Consider the following 23379-nt stretch of genomic DNA (forward strand, 5'->3'; position numbering starts at 1 on the left):
ACCCACTTCTGCTATGGTGGGGTCCAAGCAACCCCCTGGGAACTGGAGGGCTCCACCCAAAGCCTGGAACATTCAAGCACTCCACCTGAGAGACTAGAGATTATCACAGGCACAAAAAGAACATCTCGGCAGCTGGCTCTCTCCAGCAAGCATCAACAGGGAGAACAACTCTATACAGGGAGAACAACTCATTTTAGCTTCTAGCAACTCAGAGTGTGGCTGATTCTTACTCACAAGTATCAACCACTATCTCGGAGATTAAGCTGGGGGTCCCAATGGAATTCATATTACTGGAAAGAGGTGAAGCAGTGGGATAGAGGCAACCTGAGGGGACATTTTTTTTTTATAGGAGAGAAACAAAAGTTATAGGCAGCTTGATCTGTGAGGAGTCTCCTTCTTCCACTGCAGACCTTTGGGCTGACTGGGGAGCTGCTAAGAGTCTGTGCAGTGACATTCTGCTGGAGACCAAGTGCAGCAGAGATCTGGTGCCTGCCAATTCCAGACTTCTGCAACTGATGACATCCTGATCACTCTGGTGCACAGAGCCAGGTCTGCTCAGGACCCAGCCATCCAGCAGTAACCTTTGCATCACTCCAGCTGGGCTAGGGAGGGAACAGATGCTCCCCCATGTCAAGCCCTATGACTGACGGCTGAGCACAACTCCCCTCTGGCATGGGAACAGAACGCAGGAGGAGCCTCAGATACCACAGGCACCACTTTAGAAACCTGGGGTGACTGCCTCAGTGGATCCTAGGAGTGGAGGGAGAACTTCGGCTGACCAGCAGCTCCAGCCCACCTATATGGACCCTGGGCCCCTGAGACAAACCCCTACCTTTGTGACTGGGCATCAGCAATCCCCACACTGTTGGAACAGCCCCTCATATGGGTAGCTCTGCCCCTGAAATCCCCAGAACCAGCTCTGAAGCTTTCACTGTGCTTGATTCTGAGGCTCTGCCCCTGTAGCTCCTGGGTCCCCGCCAGGCCTACAATTCCACCCCAAGATTCCAGAGTGGAGACCGGTCCCCAAGACCACACAACTGAGTCCCCACCACTACCACTGGGCTGGCAGAACCTACCTGAGGTCCAACACTTCACTCAGGACCCCCTGGGGCCCTAAACAGCCGTCATTACTGGACTTGGTTCAAGAGAGTCCCCAGCAAAGGAAAGCAGGTGCCCTGCAATCCCTATCAACCCAGAGCCGAGAGAAGAGGAGCCAGATGAGAAGAAACCAGCAAAAGAACACTGGCAACATGAAAAAACAAAATAGCTCGACACCCCCAAGGGGACACAGTGGAGGTACGGCAGTGTACTCTACCCACAAGGAAACTGTTGAAATGACAGAAATGGAATTCAGAATACGGATGGCAAATACGATGAATAGAATTGAAGAGAAAGTTGAAAACCAACAAAAAGAAGCCAAAAAATATTTCAGGAAATCAATGAAAAAAATGAAAAAGTCACTAGAGAGCTAGATAACATAAGAAAGGAAATAATTGAACTTAAAGAAATGAAAGAGTCATTTAGGGAATTTCAAGATGTGGTAGAAAGCTTTAACAACAGGCTAAACCGAGGAGAAGAAAGAATCTCAGAGATTGAAGACAAGGCTCTTGAGATTAACTCAGTCACTTGAAGAGGTGGAGAAGAGTATAAAAAAGCCTGAGTGATCACTGAGAGAGATATGGGACTATGTGAAGCAAACTAACATTCGAATTATAGGTATTCCTGAGGGAGAAGAGAAAGAGCTAAAATCATGGAAAACCTATTTGAGGGAATTATTGAAGAAAACTTCCTGGGTGTTGCCAAAATTTCAGACATACACATACAAGATGGGCATTGGATACCAGAAAGATTCATAGCAAATAGGTCATCTCCAAGACACATAGTAATCAACCTGGCTAAAGTCAAAATGAAGGAGAAAATTTTTCAAGCAGCAAGACAAAAGTGTCAAATAACCTACAAAGGAAAATCTATCAGGCTAACTGTAGATTTCTCAATGGAAACCTTCCAAGCCAGAAGGGATTGGGGCCTCATCTTCAATTGACTTAAACAGAACAACTTCCAGTCTAGAATTTTGATCCTGCAAAACTAAGTTTCACAATAGAGAAATTAAGTCTTTTCCAGACAAACAAACACTGAGGGAATTTGCCATGATCAGACTTGCTCTGCATGAAATATTCAGAATAGCACTATACACAAACCAGCACAACAGATAACCACCAGCATAAATTCACCTATAAAATACCCCAAAACTCACAACTCCTATAAAACAATAGAATAAGAGGTAAAATAAAGCAACAAGGGACTACCCAACAGGATGAACAGACCAACATACCACATATCAATGCTATCAATTAATGTGAATGGACTGAATGCTCCTCTCAAAAGACATAGGCTGACTGAATGGATGAAAGAACACAACCCAAGTATCTGCTGTCTCCAGGAAACACATCTAAACCACAAAACACGTAGATTCAACATAAAGGGATGGAAAAAAATATTCCATGCAAACAGAAACCAAAAAAGAGCAGGTGTAGCCATCCTCATATCACATAGAATTGACTTTAATCCAACAAAGGTAAGAAAACACAAAGAGGGTCATTATATAATGGTAAAGGGAGCTATCCAATAAGAAGACATAACAATCCTAAACATATACGCACCCAACACAGGAGCTCCCAAATACATAAAGCAAATCTTACTAGAGCTAAGAAAAGAAATAAATGGCACCATCAGAATCACAGGGGAACTCAACACCCCACTGTCAGAGCTTGACAAATCAACAAAGCATAAAATAAATAAAGAAATAATGGACTTAAACCAAACTCTAAATCAAATGGACCTAACAGATATTTACAGATCATTGTACCCCAAAACTACAGAATACATATTCTTCTCAGCAGCATATGGGACATTCTCCAAGACTGATCATACCTTAGGCCACAAAACAGGTCTCCAAAAATTCAAAAAAATCAAAGTTATACCATGTACCTTCTCAGACCACAGTAGAATAAAGGTAGAAATCAATCACAAGAGAAACACACAAAACTACACAAAGTCATGGAAATTAGACAACCTATGCTGAACAACTATTGGGTCCAGAAAATTCTTTGAGCTGAACAACAAAGGGGACACATGTTATCAAAATCTTTGGGACACAGCAAAAGCATTCTTCAGGAGAAAATTCACAGCCATAAATGCCTATATCAAAAAGACAGAAAGATCATAAATTAACAACCTAATGTCACACCTTGAGGAACTGGAAAAGGAAGAACAAACCAAACCCAAAGCCAGCAGAAGAAAAGAAATAACAGAGGTCAGAGCAGAACTAAATGAATCAGAAAACAAACAAACAAAAATTACAAAGGGTTAACGAAACAAAAAGTTGCTTCTTCTCAATCAGAAATCAAAAAGGTGGCATTATAACTGATACCACAGAAATACAAAACATCGTCCACAAATACTATGTAAATCTCTATGCACATAAACTAGGGAACATAGAGTAAATGGACAAGTTCCTGGAAACACACAACCTCTCAAGACTCATTCTACTAAGTGAAGTATCCCAAGAATGGAAAAATAAGCACCACATGTACTCACCATCAAATTGGTTTCACTGATCATCACCTAAGAGCACATTTAGGAATAACATTAATCGGGTGTTGGGCAGATGTGGCGGGGGAGGGGATGGATGTATACATACATAATGAGTGCGATGTGCACCATCTAGAGGATGGACACGCTTGAAGCTCTGATTCGGTGGGGGGGGGGGGGGCAGGCAAGGGCAATATACATAACCTAAACTTTTGTACCCACATAATATGCTGAAATTAAAAAAAAGTGGCAAAAGATATGAACAGAAGTTTCTCAAAAGAAGAAATACAAATGGCCAATAAACATATGAAAAAATGCTCAATGTCACTAATTATCAGGGAAATACAAATTAAAACTACAATGAGATATCACCTTACCCCAGTTAGGATGGATTTTATTAAAAAGTCCAAGAACAGTAGATGCTGGTGTGGATGCAGAGAGAAAGGAATGCTTATACACTGTTGGTGGGACTGCAAATTAGTACAACCTCTATGGAAAACAGCATGGCAATTCCTCAAAGAACTAAAAGTAGACCTACCATTTGATCCAGAAATCCCACTATTGGGTATCTACCCAAAGAGAAAGAAGACTTTTCATCAAAAAGACACTTGCACTAGAATGTTTACTGAAGCACAACTCACAATTGCAAAGATGTGGAAACAACCCAAATGCCCATCAATCCATGAGTGGATTAATAAAATGTGGTATATGTATACCATGGAGTACTACTCAGCCATAAAAAATATGAAATAATACCTTTTGCAACAATCTCGATGGCACTGGAGACTATTACTCCAAGTGAAGTATCTCAAGAATGGAAAAACAAACACCACATGTACTCACTATTAAATAGGAACTAACCAAAGAGTACACATCTACACAGAGGGAAGTAAAACTCAGTGGAAATTAATGGGGGGTGGGGAGAGAGGGGAGGGGAATAAACCAACCTAATGGGTACTATGAAAACTATTTGGATGACTGGCATACCTATAGCCAGGACTCAAGCATTACAAAAATTAGCCATGTAACCTAAAACATTTGTACCCCCTTAATATTGTGAAATAAAAATAAAATAAATTAATGTAATGCTCCAAATTTAAAAAAAAAATCTCTACAATTCCAGAGTAGGCTAAAAGAAAGTCTTTAAGTGTCGTCTGTATCATAAAATTGAATCTTTCCCCCAAACAGATGTAGAAAGGCTATACAGCATTAAGTATCAAAGTGTCCAAATCTAATTTAAAAAAATAAACTATGAGAGAAAAGCAAGTACCGTTTTACAAGAAAGTATGTAATTTTCTTTTATTCCCAGAGGCTTGTTTCTCTCTCTCTCTCTCTCTCTCTCTCTCTCTCTTTTGTTTCCCTCAAATTAGCTATGGCTGGAGGAAGGAGCTATGTTGTTTCCAATAAAATGAACAGGTTTATTTCATCATTGTATATAAATATCAATATAGGGCACTTGCAAATAAGAAAAGTCTGATTTGAGGAAAGATTAGTTCCACTTAAATTTCCATTCATGTGTTTGCCAGGTTTAAATCCTACTGTAGTTACTTAAGCAACCAACAGAAACATATTTCTTGATGGTGCTAAAACCTGCCCAGACCTGACTTCAAGTAGAAGAAATGCTATCCAGCTGTATCCTGCAAATTGCTTGATAAATAATATTTACATGTTATTTCATTATATACTTCCATTTCTTTATTAACCAGTTTCTCCAGGTGTATTCAATGTGATTATATACAAGACATGGTGTTCTTCCCACAGGGAAATAAAATTCTTATATTCTACAAAGATATGATATAAATGGGAAGGAACAACACATTTGGGGTTTAATTTTTCTGCAATCTTTGGTTAAAGGGCTGACAAACAATACTCACCTAGTAAACTAAACAAGCAGTCCAAACGTGAAGATGACTGTGTTCAGCGTAACTCTGGCACACCATTGGCATGTCAAGGCCATTTCCTCTGCTGGCCCCAATGAACTTTCTCTCCGCAGTTATAGACGAAGAGTGGCAAAGAACCCAATGCAGCCCTAGAGAGACGTGCGTGGAGGTTGCCAGCGAGCTGGGGAGGAGTACCAACACATTCTTCAAACCCCCTTGTGTAAACGTGTTCCGGTGTGGCGGCTGCTGCAATGAAGAGAGCCTCATCTGTATGAACACGAGCACCTCATACATTTCCAAACAGGTATGATGAGTACATCAGCAAGTGTGCCCTCTCCCAAGCCTGATGATAGTGTTTGCAGCTACAACCGACCTTGTTGACGAGCACTGTGCTAAATGCTTTAATGTATAGTCCCATTTAATCCCTGAAACAAGCTAAAAGTGTATCTTATCCTCCTTTATAGATGTGGAAACTCAGGCTCAGAAAGGTAACTTACTTATCCAACGTTACACAGCTGGTGAATGGCAGAGCTGGGGCTCAAACCCAGGTCTAGGGACTCCAGAGCCTGATGTCTTATCAGTTACAGTCTTTCTGATGCTTTAATGTCAAGAATCAGAAAACCATATGGAAGTTAGTAGAACAAGATGTTAAAAGGAACAAAGATAACTACACTGACTGGTGTATCCATTAGGTTCTGTGTTGCTCAAATGGAGTGATTGAGAAGAGTTTGATGAAAGATGTAGACAAGGTTGGGGGGGAGGAATGGTGAAGCACCTGTGGCTAGCAAAAAGAGGGTGCTGTTCCCACCCATAGACTAAAGAGACTAGGGGAGGGAGCAGTTATGGGAACCCAGAGGGAAAGTGAAGAAGAGGGCTGCTGAACTGGCCGCTGCCAACCCTTAGCCTGGCAGGGGTTGGGGACAGGCAGGGGCTGGGAGAGGCAAGAGGGCCTATAGATGCAGCCCATGGCGGGCAGCTTCCTGGGGCCCAGAGCCTGCTGGGGAAGGAAGGAGAGACAGTGGTGTCTCTGGAGGGGCAAACGGATACTACGTAGCACAAATGACCTTTCGAAAATAAGTCTACAATCCTCATGAAAGAAATAATTCTCCCCTCTCCATCTTATAAAATCCCCTTTGCTTAGTAGATATGTTTTCCTTTCTGTGGCAACCATAATTTTATAAAATGTAATAAATGTTGCGTATGGAAACAGTAGTAACAAACTTAGGAAAACCATATTAAAAAGTTGTACAAGTCAAACTACATTCCTTTTGGAATGTTGCAAATTCCTCAAATGTTGATATATCCACTAAATTGTCACATTTGCCTATACAATCCATTTCTGTGATTGTGAAAAGAGACAGTAAAACAAAATTATATATGCACGGAATATATCTATGTTAGGTAATTATCTTAATGCTGATTTGTTTTGTTAATAGGTTGACTTATCTTTAATTTGTTTCCCCTACCTTCTAATATATCCTTTAAACTTGAGAATTATTTTTCTAAAACCTACTAGAGAATCTTGCAACTTGTGAGACTGCTGATCTCTACTATTTGACAATTAGAAAAAAATGACCTAAGTATGGCTATGCATCAACTGTTAGTAGAAACAAAGCTTGCATAACGTAAGAGGGTCTAGTCCATGATTATGTGATTCCCCAGAGCATAGCTGAAGAATTGCACAAGAAGATGAAGTTTATGCAAAGTAAACACTCTAAAAAATGGCTCTTACTTGGACTCGTGGAAGTTCCATTACATATTGAAAGGTCAGAATAAACATAACTTTAATGAATTGTTTCCACTTAATAGATAGTTGAGTACTTTATTTTGACTGCTGTACTCAACAAATGATTAGTTTTAAAGAATGTACTTAAGTGTAAATGTACAACAGTTTTTCTTTCCAAATAGGCATATTTGAACATTTTAATAGTGGTTTTAAAAAAAACTACCTCTTGCCCCTAAGTTATGGACTATTTGGTGAACTACCTCTTAGAAACAAAGAGAATAAATGAATACTCTATGTAGTAAGAACTACATGGGATGGTCATTGAATGGACGATGCATTAAAATCAAGTTCAAATTCATCCACACATCATAGAACCACTCTAGAGAGTTATACAATCTCTCTGTACATCTGTTTCCTTGCATGTAAGATGGGGATAATAAAAACCCCACACCATAATGTTGTTATAAGTGGTAAATGAATTAATATGAAAGTGCTTACAACAGGGCCTAGCATATGGAAACATAGAAAGAATGATATACATGTTAGCTCCAATTATTAGTTCGAATATGAGTATCAGTCAGCTATTAATACACAATGCTACATAACAAACACCCTAAAACTCAGTGGCTTCAAACAACTATGCATTATTCTCATGTATCTGAGGTTCAGTTAGTTTAGGGTGGGCTCAGGTGGGCTTGACTCCAAGCCACAGTGTGAGTCTAAGCCTGTTTCCTGTGTCTCTCATCTCTTGGACCAAGAAACCTGCCAGATCATGCTCTTCTCATGGTTACAGCATAAGCATGAGGGTTATGCCCCACAACGCATGCCTGGTTCAAGTTTGTATTTGTGTCATGTCTGCTAACATCCCACTAGCCAAAGAAAGTGACGTGGCCAAATCTAAAGTCAAGAGACAGGAAACTATAGTTATATAGATGGTATGGGAAGGGATAATAGTTTGAACCAAGATCTCAAAGAAACTTCATAGCTTTAATCTCATTTAATCCTTACAATTTACATTCAAATTTAAAGCAGGAGCAGAGATGAACAGTACCATTTTACAAGGGTACCAGTGACACCAAAAAGTTAAGACATTTGATCAAACTTAGATGCTTTATAAAGTTGGATGAGCTCCTCGTTTCCTGACTCCCAGCCCAGTATTCTGCCAGCCCTTATTATTATTAGTTCAATTCCTAATGGACAATTTTGCTAAAATCAATACCATAAATGGCAAAAATTCAGACTGTAGAAATTTTTAAAAAAATAATGTATAAAATAATATATGCATTGTGGTTTTTCTTTCTCTGCTACAGCTCTTTGAGATATCAGTGCCTTTGACATCAGTACCTGAATTAGTGCCTGTTAAAGTTGCCAATCATACAGGTTGTAAGTGCTTGCCAACGGCCTCTCACCATCCATACTCAATTATCAGAAGATCCATCCAGATCCCAGAAGAAGATAGGTAAGCATTTCTTGTACTCAGGTATCCTTGCTTGTAGAGAATACTTCATTAATTATAGAGTCATCACTTTCTCTTCAAATTCTTCACCTTTTAGCTTCTAACCCAGGTACTGGTAATAAATAACCATTTGGCAAATACATATTTTTATTAGATGTCAGATGTATATTGTGGTAGGGCCAAAACGCTCAGGGGTTATAACTCATCATGCCTACTTGTAGACACCTTTGTGATTAATATGCATAGTCTCATGCAGTAGTAAAACTGCTCCAGCCTCAAATTTGGCACATGTCTCTTCATCCCAGAAATAGCATTTTATAAAACTTAGGCTGTTTGCACGTTTACATACTGAAATAAGGAAAGATAAAAAAGGATTCCTGGAGTTGTTGGAAAGTGGCAAAACTCTCAGTCTATGAGTTTTGCAACTTTTAAACCTTTCCCCTTTAAGATTGCCAAATGGAAAATTCTTATTTTAAATTAAAATGATTTAAAATTAATTTGGCTTTGAAATTTTCTTGAGATTAATTTTGTGATTCTTTATAAGACAAATTATAACACTCTGAAGTGTTCTGAAACCAAAGGTAAGGATCATTGATTTAAATAAAAAGGATTTAATATAGAGAAACAAATAAAGGGCAAATTACAAACACTGAATGAAATGATAAAGTAATTAAGTTAGATATTTACATTTTGCGAAAGTAAAGCAATAAACGTACTGTCTGTGTGTAGCAAGTGAAAGGGCAAGCTAGTGATTATATATTAGTTAACACTGAGCCAAGAAAATACTTCTACCTCTTTCAAGCAGAAGAGAAAACTCATAGAAAACCAACATTTATTCTCAAGATGTTCCTGCTGCCCTAGCCAATGTTCTTATCTGCATTTTAAAGAAAATGATCTTAGGATCTATGATAGAACATATTTACTTTTGGTAAATAAACTGTTGATAGCTATAATTTGCATAGTTTTAACATCTATCTTCTTAAGAAGATTGTAATTTTCCAAAATTACAGTTTAGTTTCTAAAGGTTTCCAAATAGAATATTTACAGTTACAGAATTACTGTCTAAAAAGATGCAATTCATAAATATGAATTAAGCTCCTTAAAATCTTAACTATTCTCGAATTCTTATCATTTTTGCAGTATGAACATTTGAAATTTATTCTCTTAGCAATTTGGAAACATACAATTCAGTGGTCCCCAACCTTTTTGGCACCAGGGACGGTTTTCATGGAAGACAAATTTTCCATGGAGTAGGGAGAGGGGGATGGTTTCAGGATGATTCAAGCACATTACATTTATTATGTAATTTATTTCTATTATTATTATACTGTAATACATAATGAAATAATTATATACTCACCATAGGTTGGAGACCCCTGAAAAACATTATTATTAACTATAGTCACCATGCTGTGCAATAGATTGCAAAACCTTATTCCTCCTGTCTGAGATTTAAAATAAAAATAAATTAAAAAAAATCTTAACTATTATCCACTCAAATTTTTACTTAATGTTCCAAAATCATGATTACCCTTGATAGCTTTTAAATCTGATTCATTGTTTTCTTTTCCTAGCTGTTCCCATTCCAAGAAACTCTGTCCTATTGACATGCTATGGGATAGCAACAAATGTGAATGTGTTTTACAGGAGGAGAATCCACTTGCTGGAACGGAAGGTAATAACAGCAGTAGTGAAATATTAATAATAACAGTGATCATAAAAATAACTTACTATGCTTACTATGGCCAGGTAATGTTGTCTTTTACATGTATCAACTCATTTGATCCTCACAACAACTCTATGATGTACTATTATTATCCCCTTTTTACAATTACAAAATGGACATGCCAAGATGTCTAGTAATTTCCTCATGGTCACACACCTAAGAGTGATAGAAGCAATCAGATTCCAGAGACCTCTGTGTCATAATCATATAGCTAAGGCTAGCAATGCATCACCCTGCTTTTTATTAGGTCATTAAATATGAAACACCCAATTTCAAATCAAAAGTTTGGTTTATTATATCTCAAATGGGAAGCAGGACAATTAATCAAAGTGTGTGCCTAAACTATCAACACAGTGTTGCCATCTTAATGGTAGCTTGTTTATGCCAGCAGCGAAGAAGCCTGGAGAGGGAGTGGCAATGAAATTGAGAAAGGCGTTTTCCAAAGCTTGTTGAGAATTGAATATTTTTCCTTGCAAGAAGTGATCCAAAGCCTGGAAGAAGTGGTAGTCAGTTGGTGCAAGGTCTGGTGAATATGGCAGATGACAGAGAATTTCCAAGTCCAGCCTCTGTAGTTTGAGCAGTGCTATTTGTGCGACGTGTGGTCTAACATTGTCTTGCAAAAGACGTGGTCTGTCTCTATTGACCAATCCCGGCTGCTTAATCACAAGCATCTTTATCATATCATCCAATTGGTTGCAGTAAACATCTGCTGTAATCGATTGACCAGGTTTCATGAAGCTGTATTGGATAATACCAGAGCTGGACCACCAGACACCATTAGCTTTTTTTGATGAATATTCAGTTTGGGGCAGCATTTCAGCACTTCATCTTTATCCAACCATTGTACCGAACACTTGTGATTGTCAAAAAGAAACCATTTTTCATTACATGTAACAATACAATGTAGAAATGTTTCACCTTTGTATCATGACAGCAAAGAAAGGCAAGCTTTGAGATGATTTCTCTTCTGATGCTTGATTAATTCATGTGTTACCTATCTATCCAGCTTCTTTACCTTGCTGATTTGTTTCAAATGGTTCCATACTGTTGGAATAGTAACATCAAACCTTGCTGCTAATTCACACATAGGTTGAGATGGATTCATTTCCACTGTAGCTTTCAGCTCATCATTATCCACCTTGGTCTCAGGTCACCCACCTAATTCGTTTTCAAGATTAAAATAATCAGAACAGAACTTCTGGAACCATCAACATATTATGCATACATTAGCCACATCCTTCCCAAACACTTCGCTGATATTTTGAGCTGTCTGTGCTGCATTGGTTCCACAATGGAACTCATATTCAAAAATAACATGAATTTTTGACTTATCCATGGTTACAAAAAAATTGCTCCAAAAAATTGTGAAAGATAATCACAAGCCAAAAACCATGCGTTTGAAAGAATGATGATGTACCTTCACAATAAAAATAAAATGAGAAGTGTCAAAGTGAAAATGTCAGAGATATCAACTGTCAAACTTAGTACTTAAGGAAATCAGACATTTCATACTTAATGACCTGATACTCTCTAAGAAAAGCCCAAAATGATTAGAACATCCAAAAGCACTGAATTCAAACTTTAACAAAAGCTACTTCAGAACTGAACACTGGTCAACCTCAGTTTACTGATTTATTTGTCTAAAAGTCTCACAGGAACATAAAGTAATTTTGGACTTGGTTTCTTTCAACTGCATCATGTGAAAACATATCAGTAATTTGAAAAAAGAAATGAGGAATATGAGAAGACTGTTTCTGGGACTAGGTCAAAGTAAAAGCAAAACATGGCTATTGGTCTAATTAAGAGGAGTTGAGGACAAAATGAGATAGGCTATCATCAATGCTCATAAAATGTAAGGCTGTGATTTTTGGTGATAAACATTTGGCTGAAAATGAATGCATTTTTGATTTATTTTCCAGAGAACTTTACATGGTTCCACTGGAAAAAAGAATCACAAGGAATCATGTGATCTGAACCTTGCTTGTTTTAAACTATGGTCTACAAGCAGGAACAGTAAGAATTAAACTATAAGGAATCTGTCCTAGAAACTGTAAATACAATAACAACCTACTTCCTATTTTTCTCTCAGCTTCCTTCTAAACGTTTTCATGAAAGCTCAATCCAGAATGTGAAGAAAATTTAAAGTTTATGTAGTTTAAATGACCATGCAGATCTTGAATGTCCTTTACACTTTTCCCACCAAGTGTTCAGCCATCCTCTACCAGGATATACATCAGTTATAAGGAAACTTGCCATGCACCGTGGCAGCGCGGAGGACTGCACACACTCCTATTGCTACATTGAACCTAAATCCTCTCTCTAGAACAGACTGCCCGATGAAATATAATGAGAGTTATATATATAACTTACATTTTATATTGCTTACATTAAAAAGGTAAAAAGAAAAAGGTGAAATATATTATATTTAATCCAAAATATCCCAAATGCTATCACTTCAACGTGCAATCAATATAAAAATTATTCATGAGATATCCTACAGTCTTTGGGCTAAGTCTTTGAAATCCAGAGTGTGTTGTACATTTACAGTTCATCTGAATTTGTACTTGCCATTTCATACTTCATAGCCACGTGTGGCCCATAGCTACTTTGTTGGACAGCCCCACGCTCAAGAGCTCAAGAGCATCAACTCATTAGTTCATTTTACCCTGTAGAGCCATGTAAAACCAATCTAATTCTTTTCCTATGTGACTCATTTTTAAATAGTTTAGAAAACTATTGTGGGAGGCAATATACCTAGAGCTTAAAGGCTGTTCTAGTGGAGGTTTCCCTGGCACACAACCCCTGAGACAGAGTTGTCTGCACAGGAAGTTTTTAGGCAGGCACAATGCATTAAAGGGTGAAGAGGGAGGTGGCCAATCCCATTGCAGTTGCTGAGAGGTGTCAGCCAATCCGATGGGAGTTGAAGCTGGGATCCCCTGGGGGATGTCTCAAACCCAGGAAAAGAGGCTGAGCCCCATGGACCAGTCATTGGATATGGGCTGCCTTGGAGAGGGGACATAACCTTAGGTGAGACAGCTTCTTTCTGCTGGAGGTAATTCCAGTCAGCCCACACATGTGTGTTGAGGGTGGAAAGAGTAGTGGGGAAGGAGAGAAGTGCTCTGAGCAGGGGACATATGAGTGCTCAGGGCTGGAGGTAAGAGAACAGAGCATATCCTGGGTGATGGAAGAAGCTCACTATAATGGGGGTGTAATGGGGGAGGGAAGGGGTGCTGAGTAGATATGAGAGAGGAAGCTAAGGAGGCTCACAGGGGCGGAGCAGAAGGATCTTGTGAGCCTTGTGCCAGAGCTTGGATATGATGCTAAGGACAAAGGGAAACCACACAGCTGGTTCAAGCAGGAGAGTGACAGCAACCATCAGAATTTTAACAAAATCAAACCAGCAACAGTGTGGAAGAGGATGGGTTGACCTTGGGCAGGAAAGGAGGCAGGGAACCTTTTAGGAAGTTGTAGCGAGGATGGAAGTGAGAGATGTGGGGTAGACTGGATCACAATCATTTTAATTTTCATCTCCCATAACTCCCTAATGTGGGCCAAACTCACATTCATTTCTCCAGTGGCCTCATCAAACGAATGACATACTGTGAGTGTACTGCTCACTAAACTTGTTTTTCATACATGTGGCTGTTATGTCAATTGCCTTTTCTACAACAACTTCTCTTCCCCAAATGAGCACATTTGGATTAGTGAATGCAAGTCCAATTTAATTTCATCTTGTTAGATGCAGGGCATTGCTCTAAACTGTTAAAAACAAACAAACAAACTACCAAACAATACAAAAAAACAAAAAGAAAAATCAAGGAGGTCCCAATTCTGTATTTTAAAGTATTTAATATGTCCCTTCCTTCCTTCAGAGAGCCACAATTTCAAGAATTTATTTTGAAAAATTCCATCTGTTTATTGATAAACGTGATAAATGGAACAAAGCTGAGAACAGAACACATTGGTATCCCACCATCAACCTCCCTAAGGGTGGAAAGCAATACACGAGGGCTGTCTGGAAAGTATCCAGCCATTGTTAATGTAATGAGAACGGTTACATGGCTGGATACTTTCTGGACAGACCTCGTATAATTCTTCAAAATATCACCTTCAGCTACTTGTTGTTCCACCCAGTTCTCCTGCATCCAGTTGCTGTTTCTTTGAACTTGCCTATAAGGGTGTGAGGACAGCCTCTGCCGAATAACCTGCTGAAGTTCTGCAAACACCTTGTGGACTGAGTTTCCCCAAATCACCCTGTCCAGGAATGGCATTGGGCCTTTCTGAAGAGTTCTGAGTGAACCTCTGCTGCCACCTATTGACCATTGCAAATCTTTTAGGCGCTTCTTAACCATCCTTTAACAATCTAGTCTTGTCTTGCCCTGAATTCGGTGACTGCCATCTGCCTCACTGGCATATGACTTACAAAGCTCACATTCATCCTCTTCACAAAATTCAGAATGGAGTCTTCCCAGATCTAGACTTACAGCACCCATTCCACATAATTTCTCAAACATAACTCATTACAGAGCACTTAAAACCACTAGATTGAACGACATGAGATTGCCTTTGTGGTAATAGTCAGATATTGGCAAAAGCATATGGTTTAACCCAACTTGGAATGCTGGATGGAATTCTTCAGAGCCTCCATACATCAGCCTACTCAGGACCCTTTTATCACACCAAATAAATCCAACAAACGTTTATTGAGTGTGCCTATTTTATGCCAGAGCAATGAGACCTGGTCCCTTCAGGATGTTTTCCTTACGGGGGGTGGGGGTGGTGGTGACGGTAGACACAGAAATAAACAAACAAACATAATCAGTGCAAGAAAGGACAGGATGGGAAGTAGGCACAGGATAAGGGCACTTAGCTAAACTTGCAGGTGTTTGGAAAGCTATCAGGGGAAGGGGATAACAGAGGAGAGGAAAAGGCCAAAGGCATAGGGCTGAGAGGCACTGGTATATCAGGGAAACAGAAAGCCCTGTAATTTTGTGGATGGAACACAGGATATATGAGAAAGAGAGACACAGATGACTCTGGGAGGTTATCAGGGTCCAGTTCATGGAGGGTCTGGTATGTCCTGGTGGGGAAATTGGCTTTTATTGTGAGAAAGGAACCTCTTAAGGCATTGAAAGCAGTGGAATGATGTGATTAGGTTTGCATTTGATAATCGTGTGGAGACTGGATTGGAGGGATAAAACTTGTGGTGGTAAGATGAGTAACAGCCATCTACACAAGAAATATAAGATACGGACTAAATTGTGGAGTGGCAATGGTGATGGAAAAGAAAGAACAAATTCAGGCAGGCAGAACTGAGTGGACATGATGATTAGACTTAAATAGAGCAGGTGAGTCAAGAATGATGGCACCATTCCCCAAACCAGGGAAGTTGGGAAAAGAAGCAGGTTTGGGAAGGAAAGTAAGCATGCTCTTTCCTCCAAAACCTGCAGCAATGGTAATGTGACATAGTCAAGCTCTTCCAAAGTTTCTGTCTCTTCCGAGGTTTTGTTATTGTTGTTGTTTTTTTTTTTTTTTTTGCAATGAATTTCAACTGATCAATCAGAATTGGACATGGAGTAGTAACTATCCAATTGTTTTTATATACCTTCTAGAAGAAGTATCTGTCAGCTAAGTGTGTAAAAAACTTCTCAGACCCTCCTTTTTACCCGAGTGTATCTGCCAGCAGATGTCTGTGGGATCAAAGTTCATTGTCACTGTTCTATCTTTTATATTAATACCAGTGTTATGATCTGCAGTGAGGACATACATCGCTGTTGCTACCCTTGTTCTGGAAGGTCTGAGGTATATCTCTACAACACCAATTCTTTTGTTCCTCTCTCCATTTAATCTTTAGCTAAACACTGGGGAGGACTAGACTCATAATCCTTAGACATCCTATATCTTATTACTAATACTTGATTGTAAAAGTGCCTTCCCAAAATTTTTAACAAGTCACCAACCTAAAAATCTCTAAAAATATCTTATCAAAAATATTCAGCTTATGATATTTTATTAAATCACAACACTAAGAAAATACATGAATTCTGTGTTTGTATTATGAAGTCAGAGGTGAATCTCCTTCACCCTGTGAAAAACTTAGGGGCAAAAATCTACAGCAAAAGAGATTGGAAATCTACAGGAAAGTTATTTAAGAGTGATGTAAAATAGACAATCAACTGTGATGATCACATTATCCATGCTACAACTATCTGACCAACGCTTTTCTGTTTCTGTTTAGACCATTCTCACATCCAGGAACAGGCTCTCTGTGAGCCACACATGAAGTTTGATGAAGATCGTTGTGAGTGTGTCTGTAAAACACCATGTCCCAAAGATTTCATCCAGCACCCAAAGAACTGCAGTTGCCTTGAGTGCAAAGAAAGTCTGGAGAGCTGCTGCCAGAAGCACAAGCTATTTCACCCAGACACCTGCAGGTGAATGGCTTTTTCACTTTCACCTAGCCGTGACTCATCGACAAGTAATGTAAATGGCATTTTTATTCAATGATATTCCTTATTAAGCTATTTTTTCTCAGTTTCCAAGCCCCTTTTTGATAGTAAAACAGAGGTTTGGCAACTAAGAATTAAATGAGAGTACATAGAGTGATGAGTAATCTTGAAATTAAGAAAATCTTGCCTGCCATTGTGGGTTTATGGCTCTTAAGCAAAAACTAAATTGATGAAATTTAAACAATTATTTTGGGGAGAGGAGGTTTCAGGTCAGCAAACTCTTTGGTTCAGTCTCTCACTGTACATGTCTATACCTGTTTATTTGTTTTTTTCTTTGATGGAAGCGATGTCACTAGATTTATATAGCTAGGAGTTTATTGATGAATAGAACACTTGGAGGTTACTAATTGGACTTTAATAGATTTCGAATCATGTGGGATAACCATTCAGGGTAATTATATTGACATTTTAAATACATGTCTGGAAAATTTCCTTTGAACACCTAATCAAAATCAGAACATAGGTATTCCTTTGAATTAATCCTTGATTCTGAATTCTTTACTTTCTTTTGCAACAGCTGTGAAGACAGATGCCCCTTTCATACCAGACCATGCACAAATGGAAAACCTGTGTGTGCAAAGCATTGCCGCTTTCCAAAGGAAAAAAGGGCTGCCCAGGGGCCCCACAGCCAAGAAAATCCTTGATTGAGCTTTGTTCCAAGTCCCCCATCCCTGTCACTTTCAACAGCATGCTGCTTTGCTGAGTTGCTGTCACTGTTTTTTTTTTTACAGGTGTTAGAAAAAGTCCATTTTACATAGCACCACGGTGAATCCAAACTAGGCTTTCATTCGCACCAGCTGAGGATTCCCTGGTTCATTGACAGATGTCTTCCAGCTGCAGATGCCTCTGCACAGCAAAGAATGGAGAGGAGGGGACCCACAGAACCCTTTTTTTTTTTTGGTGAATGAGAAAGATGTGCTGGTCATGGAATGACAGGTGCCATGTGATTGATTACTCAGAGCAGATGAGGAAAACTGTGTAGTCTGAGTCCTTTGCTAATTGCAACTCTTTTGGATTATTATGATTCTTTCTTATGCAGAATTTGATTTATATGATCAGCACTGACTTTCTGATTACTGTCCAGCTTGTAGTTTTCCAGTTTGGTGAACTACTGTCTGATGTTTCATATTTAAGTATATTTAAAGAAAATAAACACCATTATTCAAGCCATAGAATTTTATGTTACTACGTATTTAATATGTTTCTACTCTATATTTTTATGCTAAAGAAAAAATGTTTTAAAGAGAGAAGGGAATTTAAAAGTGAAAGGTACAGGGAGAGACATGAACACAGCCAAACTAGACCTCAGTTTTGGGAAACGAAGGGAGTAGTTCTCAGAAGGTTTAAGATTATAAATGAGGTGACCCAAGAATCAGCTGGGAATCACTCTGTGCTTTGAAATTAAATTGAACTTGACCTGACATCCATCCCATGACAGAGGAGAGCCTACATATGCCCTTGACATCTTTGAGAGTTTATGTTTCTTCTGGCTACTTCTGGCTACTTCTGGCTCTAAGTTTCTGCACTTGCTCAACTCTCAGTCTCATTGACATCTCAACTCTTGTGGCAACATGACTCTTCTCTTTGTTCTAAAGCTACCCAGGAAGGGAGCACAAAGCCTTTTCCCTTTGCTTTCTCCCCAAAGTACCCCCACATCTCATTTGTTGGTGGCGTAGACTTTGCTGAAATTTTGGTATAACAGAGGGAATTTAGCATTAGCAAAGTTATTATCAAATAACTTGAAAATCAATCCCTCCATAGTATCTTGCATAGATAGATTGATAGATATGCACTCACGTAATCTATTACAACACTTACCACACAGCTGTGTAAATAGTTGTGTTCATATTTGTCTCTCCACTATGCCATGATCTCCTTATGATCAAAAAATGCGTCCTAATCAAATTTTGGTAACCCAAGTTTCTCAGGCCAGACTACCCTGGATCAGTACAATCACAAGGAGCAAGATAACGATAACAAAATGTAGCCCCACAGTAGCATTGTTGGATGGTGGCCCAAATCCCTGCCCTTCCTCTGTCAGGGTTCCTAAGCAGTTCCTGAATTCTTCTTTCCTTCACTGAAGTTCTCTGAGGCTTGTGGCTCCAAGCCCTCTGGTCCTTTCCTGGCTTTAGTTCTCAGTCCCTGCCCTGGGGACACAGACCTACTTTTACCTGGCCTTGAGACCAGTTTCTATTGTGTCATCATTGTCATTGCATTTACTGGTACTGACCCAGTCACTCCTCTCCTGCCACTGTTCCTCTTGCCCTCAGTTTATGACCTAGATGTCAACAGGACTCTTCCTTCTAGTTTTACTTTTTTTTAAATCAGGCTTCTGAAAGGGTTGGCACATAACTTAGTTTATAAAACAGACTTAGAATTCAATTCCTTGCTTTGCCTTTTCATTCATTTTCTACCACTGCCCCCTTCTCCATGATATTTGTTTAAGTTGCCTTGAGAGCTGGGGCAGAAGACAACCCAAGAGACGCCACACAATTAAAGGAGTCACTTTACTCATCCTTGACCAGTAAAAAGCCAGGCTGAATCACCAAGAAGGAGAAAAGATCTGAGTTTAGGGACGGGCTCTGCCACCCAAACGCATTGCGAACCTGAAGAACCTTATGGAACCTGCTTCCTCACCAGTCACATGTGGATGATAATCTCATCTCAGAATTGACAATTTCACTTGAGTTACCATTAGTAAAAAAAAAAAAAGTGAACAATACAATGTTCTTTAAAAGTCAAAGGAATTGTCCCAAAGGAAAGAAGCAGGATTGTGAGCAAATCCCAGGAGTTTGGGATCTCTGGGAAGTTCTTGCCTTATACCAGATCCTTGGATCTGTCCTAAAACCGATTTGAATCATGTTTTGGCTCAAAGTGGCTCTGGCTTCATAATTGCCATTTAGATGGAGACATTGCAAAGAACCCTAGGCTAGGCCAGAACTAGATGTGATCTGGCTTTGTGCTTCTAAAATGCCTTCCCTCCCCAACTCCCAATAACTACCAAGAGATCTGCACTTGAATCCCCCAGGCTGGGTCAGGCTGGGGCTTGTTCTTGAGGGTAGAGATAGGGTACTGGCTTTTGCTTCATTAGAGTTCACTAGGCATTGCACAGGAATATTTGTCATACTAATAGCCCTGAAATGTGAGCTGAAAATTATCAACTTGTTGCAAAATAAAAATATGTGACAAGCCCCAAGAGCTTCAAGCAAACACAATAAATGCCAGCGTTGCATGATATCTCTGATTATCTAAGCCACAAGGCCAGAGAATGTATTAATATGACAGCATACATCATATATCTGTGAGTATAACAGTGTAGTAGGAGGCCCTTTAGAGAAGGAAACAGATTGGGCAGTGTGATGGTCAGCATTGAACAAAGATTAAAATACTATCTGAGATATCTGATAAAGGAGAGTACACAAATATACTTTAAGGCCTTTAGGGAAAGCCATAGTGCACTGAAAGTTGTAATCTTAATGGATTTGGTCATTTGGACAACAAAAGCTGGACTTTGTCTAATTTACTCTTAATCCTCAGTGTGAGAACAATGTCTCACATATATTAGGTGCGTAATAAACAATTATTTAATAAATAATAAATTGTTGCATTGATTTTATGGTCAGTGAATGAAATCTCTAAAAGGAAAGTCAAGAGTAATTTTATATAACTCATATTGTTCAAACTCAGCTAGATTATGTGCATGTCTCAATTATTCAGATGTTGCAACTCAAGAAAGGAATATAATTAATAATCTATTCTCAAAATATTTATGAAATGAAAAATGCCCAAAAGTGTCTGTCATTTGGCCCTTGAAATAGCCTAGTAAAGAAAAGTCTGCTTTTGGCAATTTATCATTGACATTGTTTGTTCTAAAACAGGGGCTAGTAAGCAATGCCCACAGGCCAATTTCGGCCCAGTGCCAGTTTTTGTAAATAATGTTTTATTGGAACACAGTGATGTTCATTTGTTGATGTGTATTGTCTATGGCTACTTTTGCTCTAAAACAGCAGAGCTAAGTAGCTGGTGACAGTACATGGCCTACAATGCCTAAAATATTTACTCTTTGGTCCATTACAGAAAAAGTTAGCCAACCTCTGATGTAAAATATTTCTTATTTTATCAAATGCCATCAATTAACATTAAATAAAAGGAATTAGACTGCTTCTTGAGCCCCTACTAAAAAAGACCCTGTTACCTGTCCTGGATGGGTTGTTGGAATCTGCCGGCCTCACCTTATTTGAGTCATTGTGTAGTGATTTAAATTTTAGCTCTCAGTAATTCACCTAAAGCCATGGATACATTTATTAATGGATTCTAGTAATGTTTGTGGTATATCTCTAAAATTTTAGAGACAATGCATGGACTCTGAGTAGAGATAGTGCTTAAACACATTCATCTTCTTTTGTTGTCTTCCAATGCCCTGAGTAAACACTCTAAAAGAGTAAAGAGATTTTTTTTTTAAAAAAGCATGAACCCACAAGGACAGGCTGAATGGGGAGTCAACAGAAACAACAACATTCTGAAAGCTGAAAAGCACATGGAGGAGGTGTAAATTATTTGGCAGATCTAAAAAAAAAAAAAAAAAGAATTTAAGCCAACACTGGGGAAAGCTGAGTTCCCAAAAGGCTCAGAAATGAGCGTCCCAAGTACCTCTAGAAGTGGGAGTGATGAGAGGAGTGCTAAGATGAGATTCAATCCAAATTCCATATAAGAAACAGTTCCATCCCAAATCCTCTCCCACATTCCCTGTGGTGGAATGACTGACCCTCCCGAGCCCAGGCAAAAGATGGGTTATTAATTCTCTGGCTAGGGTAAAAGAAAGAGCACCTGGACTGGGAAACACCTGGTATCCATGAGGGTAGGGTACTAAACTGACAAGAGTACTAAGCAAACGTGTGCACACTAGATGCTAGGACCCTCAGCCCTCATCCCTCTGTGTGCAACCATAATGCTGGCAATCAGATCATTACTTGAAATGCATTTCTCTGGGAAGAATCTGACCAGCCCAAGAGGAAAGACCTAAAAAGGACTGAAATTAGCTGGGAGAAGGGATTCTCAGTGGAACAGTTTAATCAGGTACACAAGCCCCACTCTTGGGCTCAGGCTTCTGTTCAGTACTTTTGTCCCTTACTTTTAAATATGAGCAAGCAACCATGACTTTCCAGACATCAGGGGAATACTTTAACATGAAAAACAGAGATTAAAACACACAGAAAAAGGCAATTTGGATGAAACAGAGAAGAAAACGTCAAAACATTAATATCTGAGGGGGTGGGGGAAGAAGGTAAGATAATGCAACCAATAAATAAAATGAAAGCGTTATTAAAAAATAAAATGTCAGAGAACATAATAGAACTCTAGGAAACAAATTATTATAATAAAAATTAGGAGTTCAATGGGAAAAAGGAAGATAAAGTTGAAGAAAGTCCTCAGAAAGTAGAATAAAAGAAAAGAAGTGGAAATTAAAAGCAAAAAGACAAGAAGATCTAATATCAGAATAATAGAAGTTGCAGGAAATGAGAAGAGACATCATAGAAGATGTAGTCAACAATTTAAAAATTCAAGAAAATTTCTCAGAACTGAAGTACACGAGTTGGCAAATGGAAAGGTTCTTTGAGTCCCCAGCTCAAAAGTTGAAAATATACCAGGGAACAAAATTATGAAATTTCAGGACACAGGAGACTAAGAGATAATTGTAGGAGCTTCTAGAGCAAAAAAAAAAAAAAAAAAAAAAAAAAAAAATTATAGTAATTTCATCCAAAGGGCCAGGAATCAGAATGACATTAGATTTCTCAATAGCAATACTGAAAGCTAGAAGGCTAGAGCAATTCTGTTAAAATTCTGAAAGAAAATAATTTCCATTCTAGTATTTGGCACCCAGACTATCAGTAAAATTGAAGGGATAAAAAATACATTTTCAGACATGCAGGGTCTTAGGAAACCACCCGCCATCTCTTATGCACTCTTCCTCAGAAACCTACTGGAGGATGGGCTTCAAAATAAAAGGGTAAAACAAGGAGGAAAACATTGCTCAAATAAAGCCCAGCCTCCTGTGATTTTCATTGCCATAAATCAGGTCCTCATTGCCTCCAGTCTAGAGCCACGCTTCTTAGGTTGTAATATGTATACTAATCACTCAAGATCTTGTTAAAATGCAGATTCTGGTTCAGCAGGTCTGGGGTGGAGCCTGAAAATCTGCATTTCTGACCAGCTCCCAGTTGCTGCTGCTGAGCTGCAGATCCTCCTTTGAATTGCAAGGGACTACTGAAGTAGCCTGGTTTCTTCTCCAGCCATGCCACTCTTTTACCCCCTTTCTCCAGCTACTAGAACAATCTCCCTAAGACAAGGCTTTGATTATGGTTTGACATTTTGTCTCTATGTCCTGCACTGAAATGAAGTGACTGCCCAGTACTATTTTCTACCACATTAATTTTTGTTTCAAGTGTGTCTAACCTAAAATTCATCAACATAATGAGTTTTTTAAATGCTAG

At 38.9% G+C, this 23379-nt stretch overlaps 1 protein-coding gene across 1 annotated transcript in view; it reads left to right on the top strand.

Annotated features, from left to right (window-relative positions):
• The window catches only part of VEGFD (vascular endothelial growth factor D), a 41014-nt gene extending 22956 nt beyond the window's left edge, over window positions 1-18058 (top strand). The window contains exons 3-7 of the mRNA XM_069463832.1: window positions 5585-5775; window positions 8508-8656; window positions 10228-10328; window positions 16618-16813; window positions 17406-18058. Of these exons, the coding sequence (XP_069319933.1) occupies window positions 5585-5775; window positions 8508-8656; window positions 10228-10328; window positions 16618-16813; window positions 17406-17532 (764 nt within the window). The 3' untranslated portion in view covers window positions 17533-18058. The remainder of the gene's footprint in view (window positions 1-5584; window positions 5776-8507; window positions 8657-10227; window positions 10329-16617; window positions 16814-17405) is intronic.
• The last annotated feature ends 5321 nt before the right edge of the window (window positions 18059-23379 follow it).

The sequence above is a fragment of the Eulemur rufifrons genome, chromosome 30, assembly GCF_041146395.1.
Source record: "Eulemur rufifrons isolate Redbay chromosome 30, OSU_ERuf_1, whole genome shotgun sequence".
Taxonomy (NCBI): domain Eukaryota; kingdom Metazoa; phylum Chordata; class Mammalia; order Primates; family Lemuridae; genus Eulemur; species Eulemur rufifrons.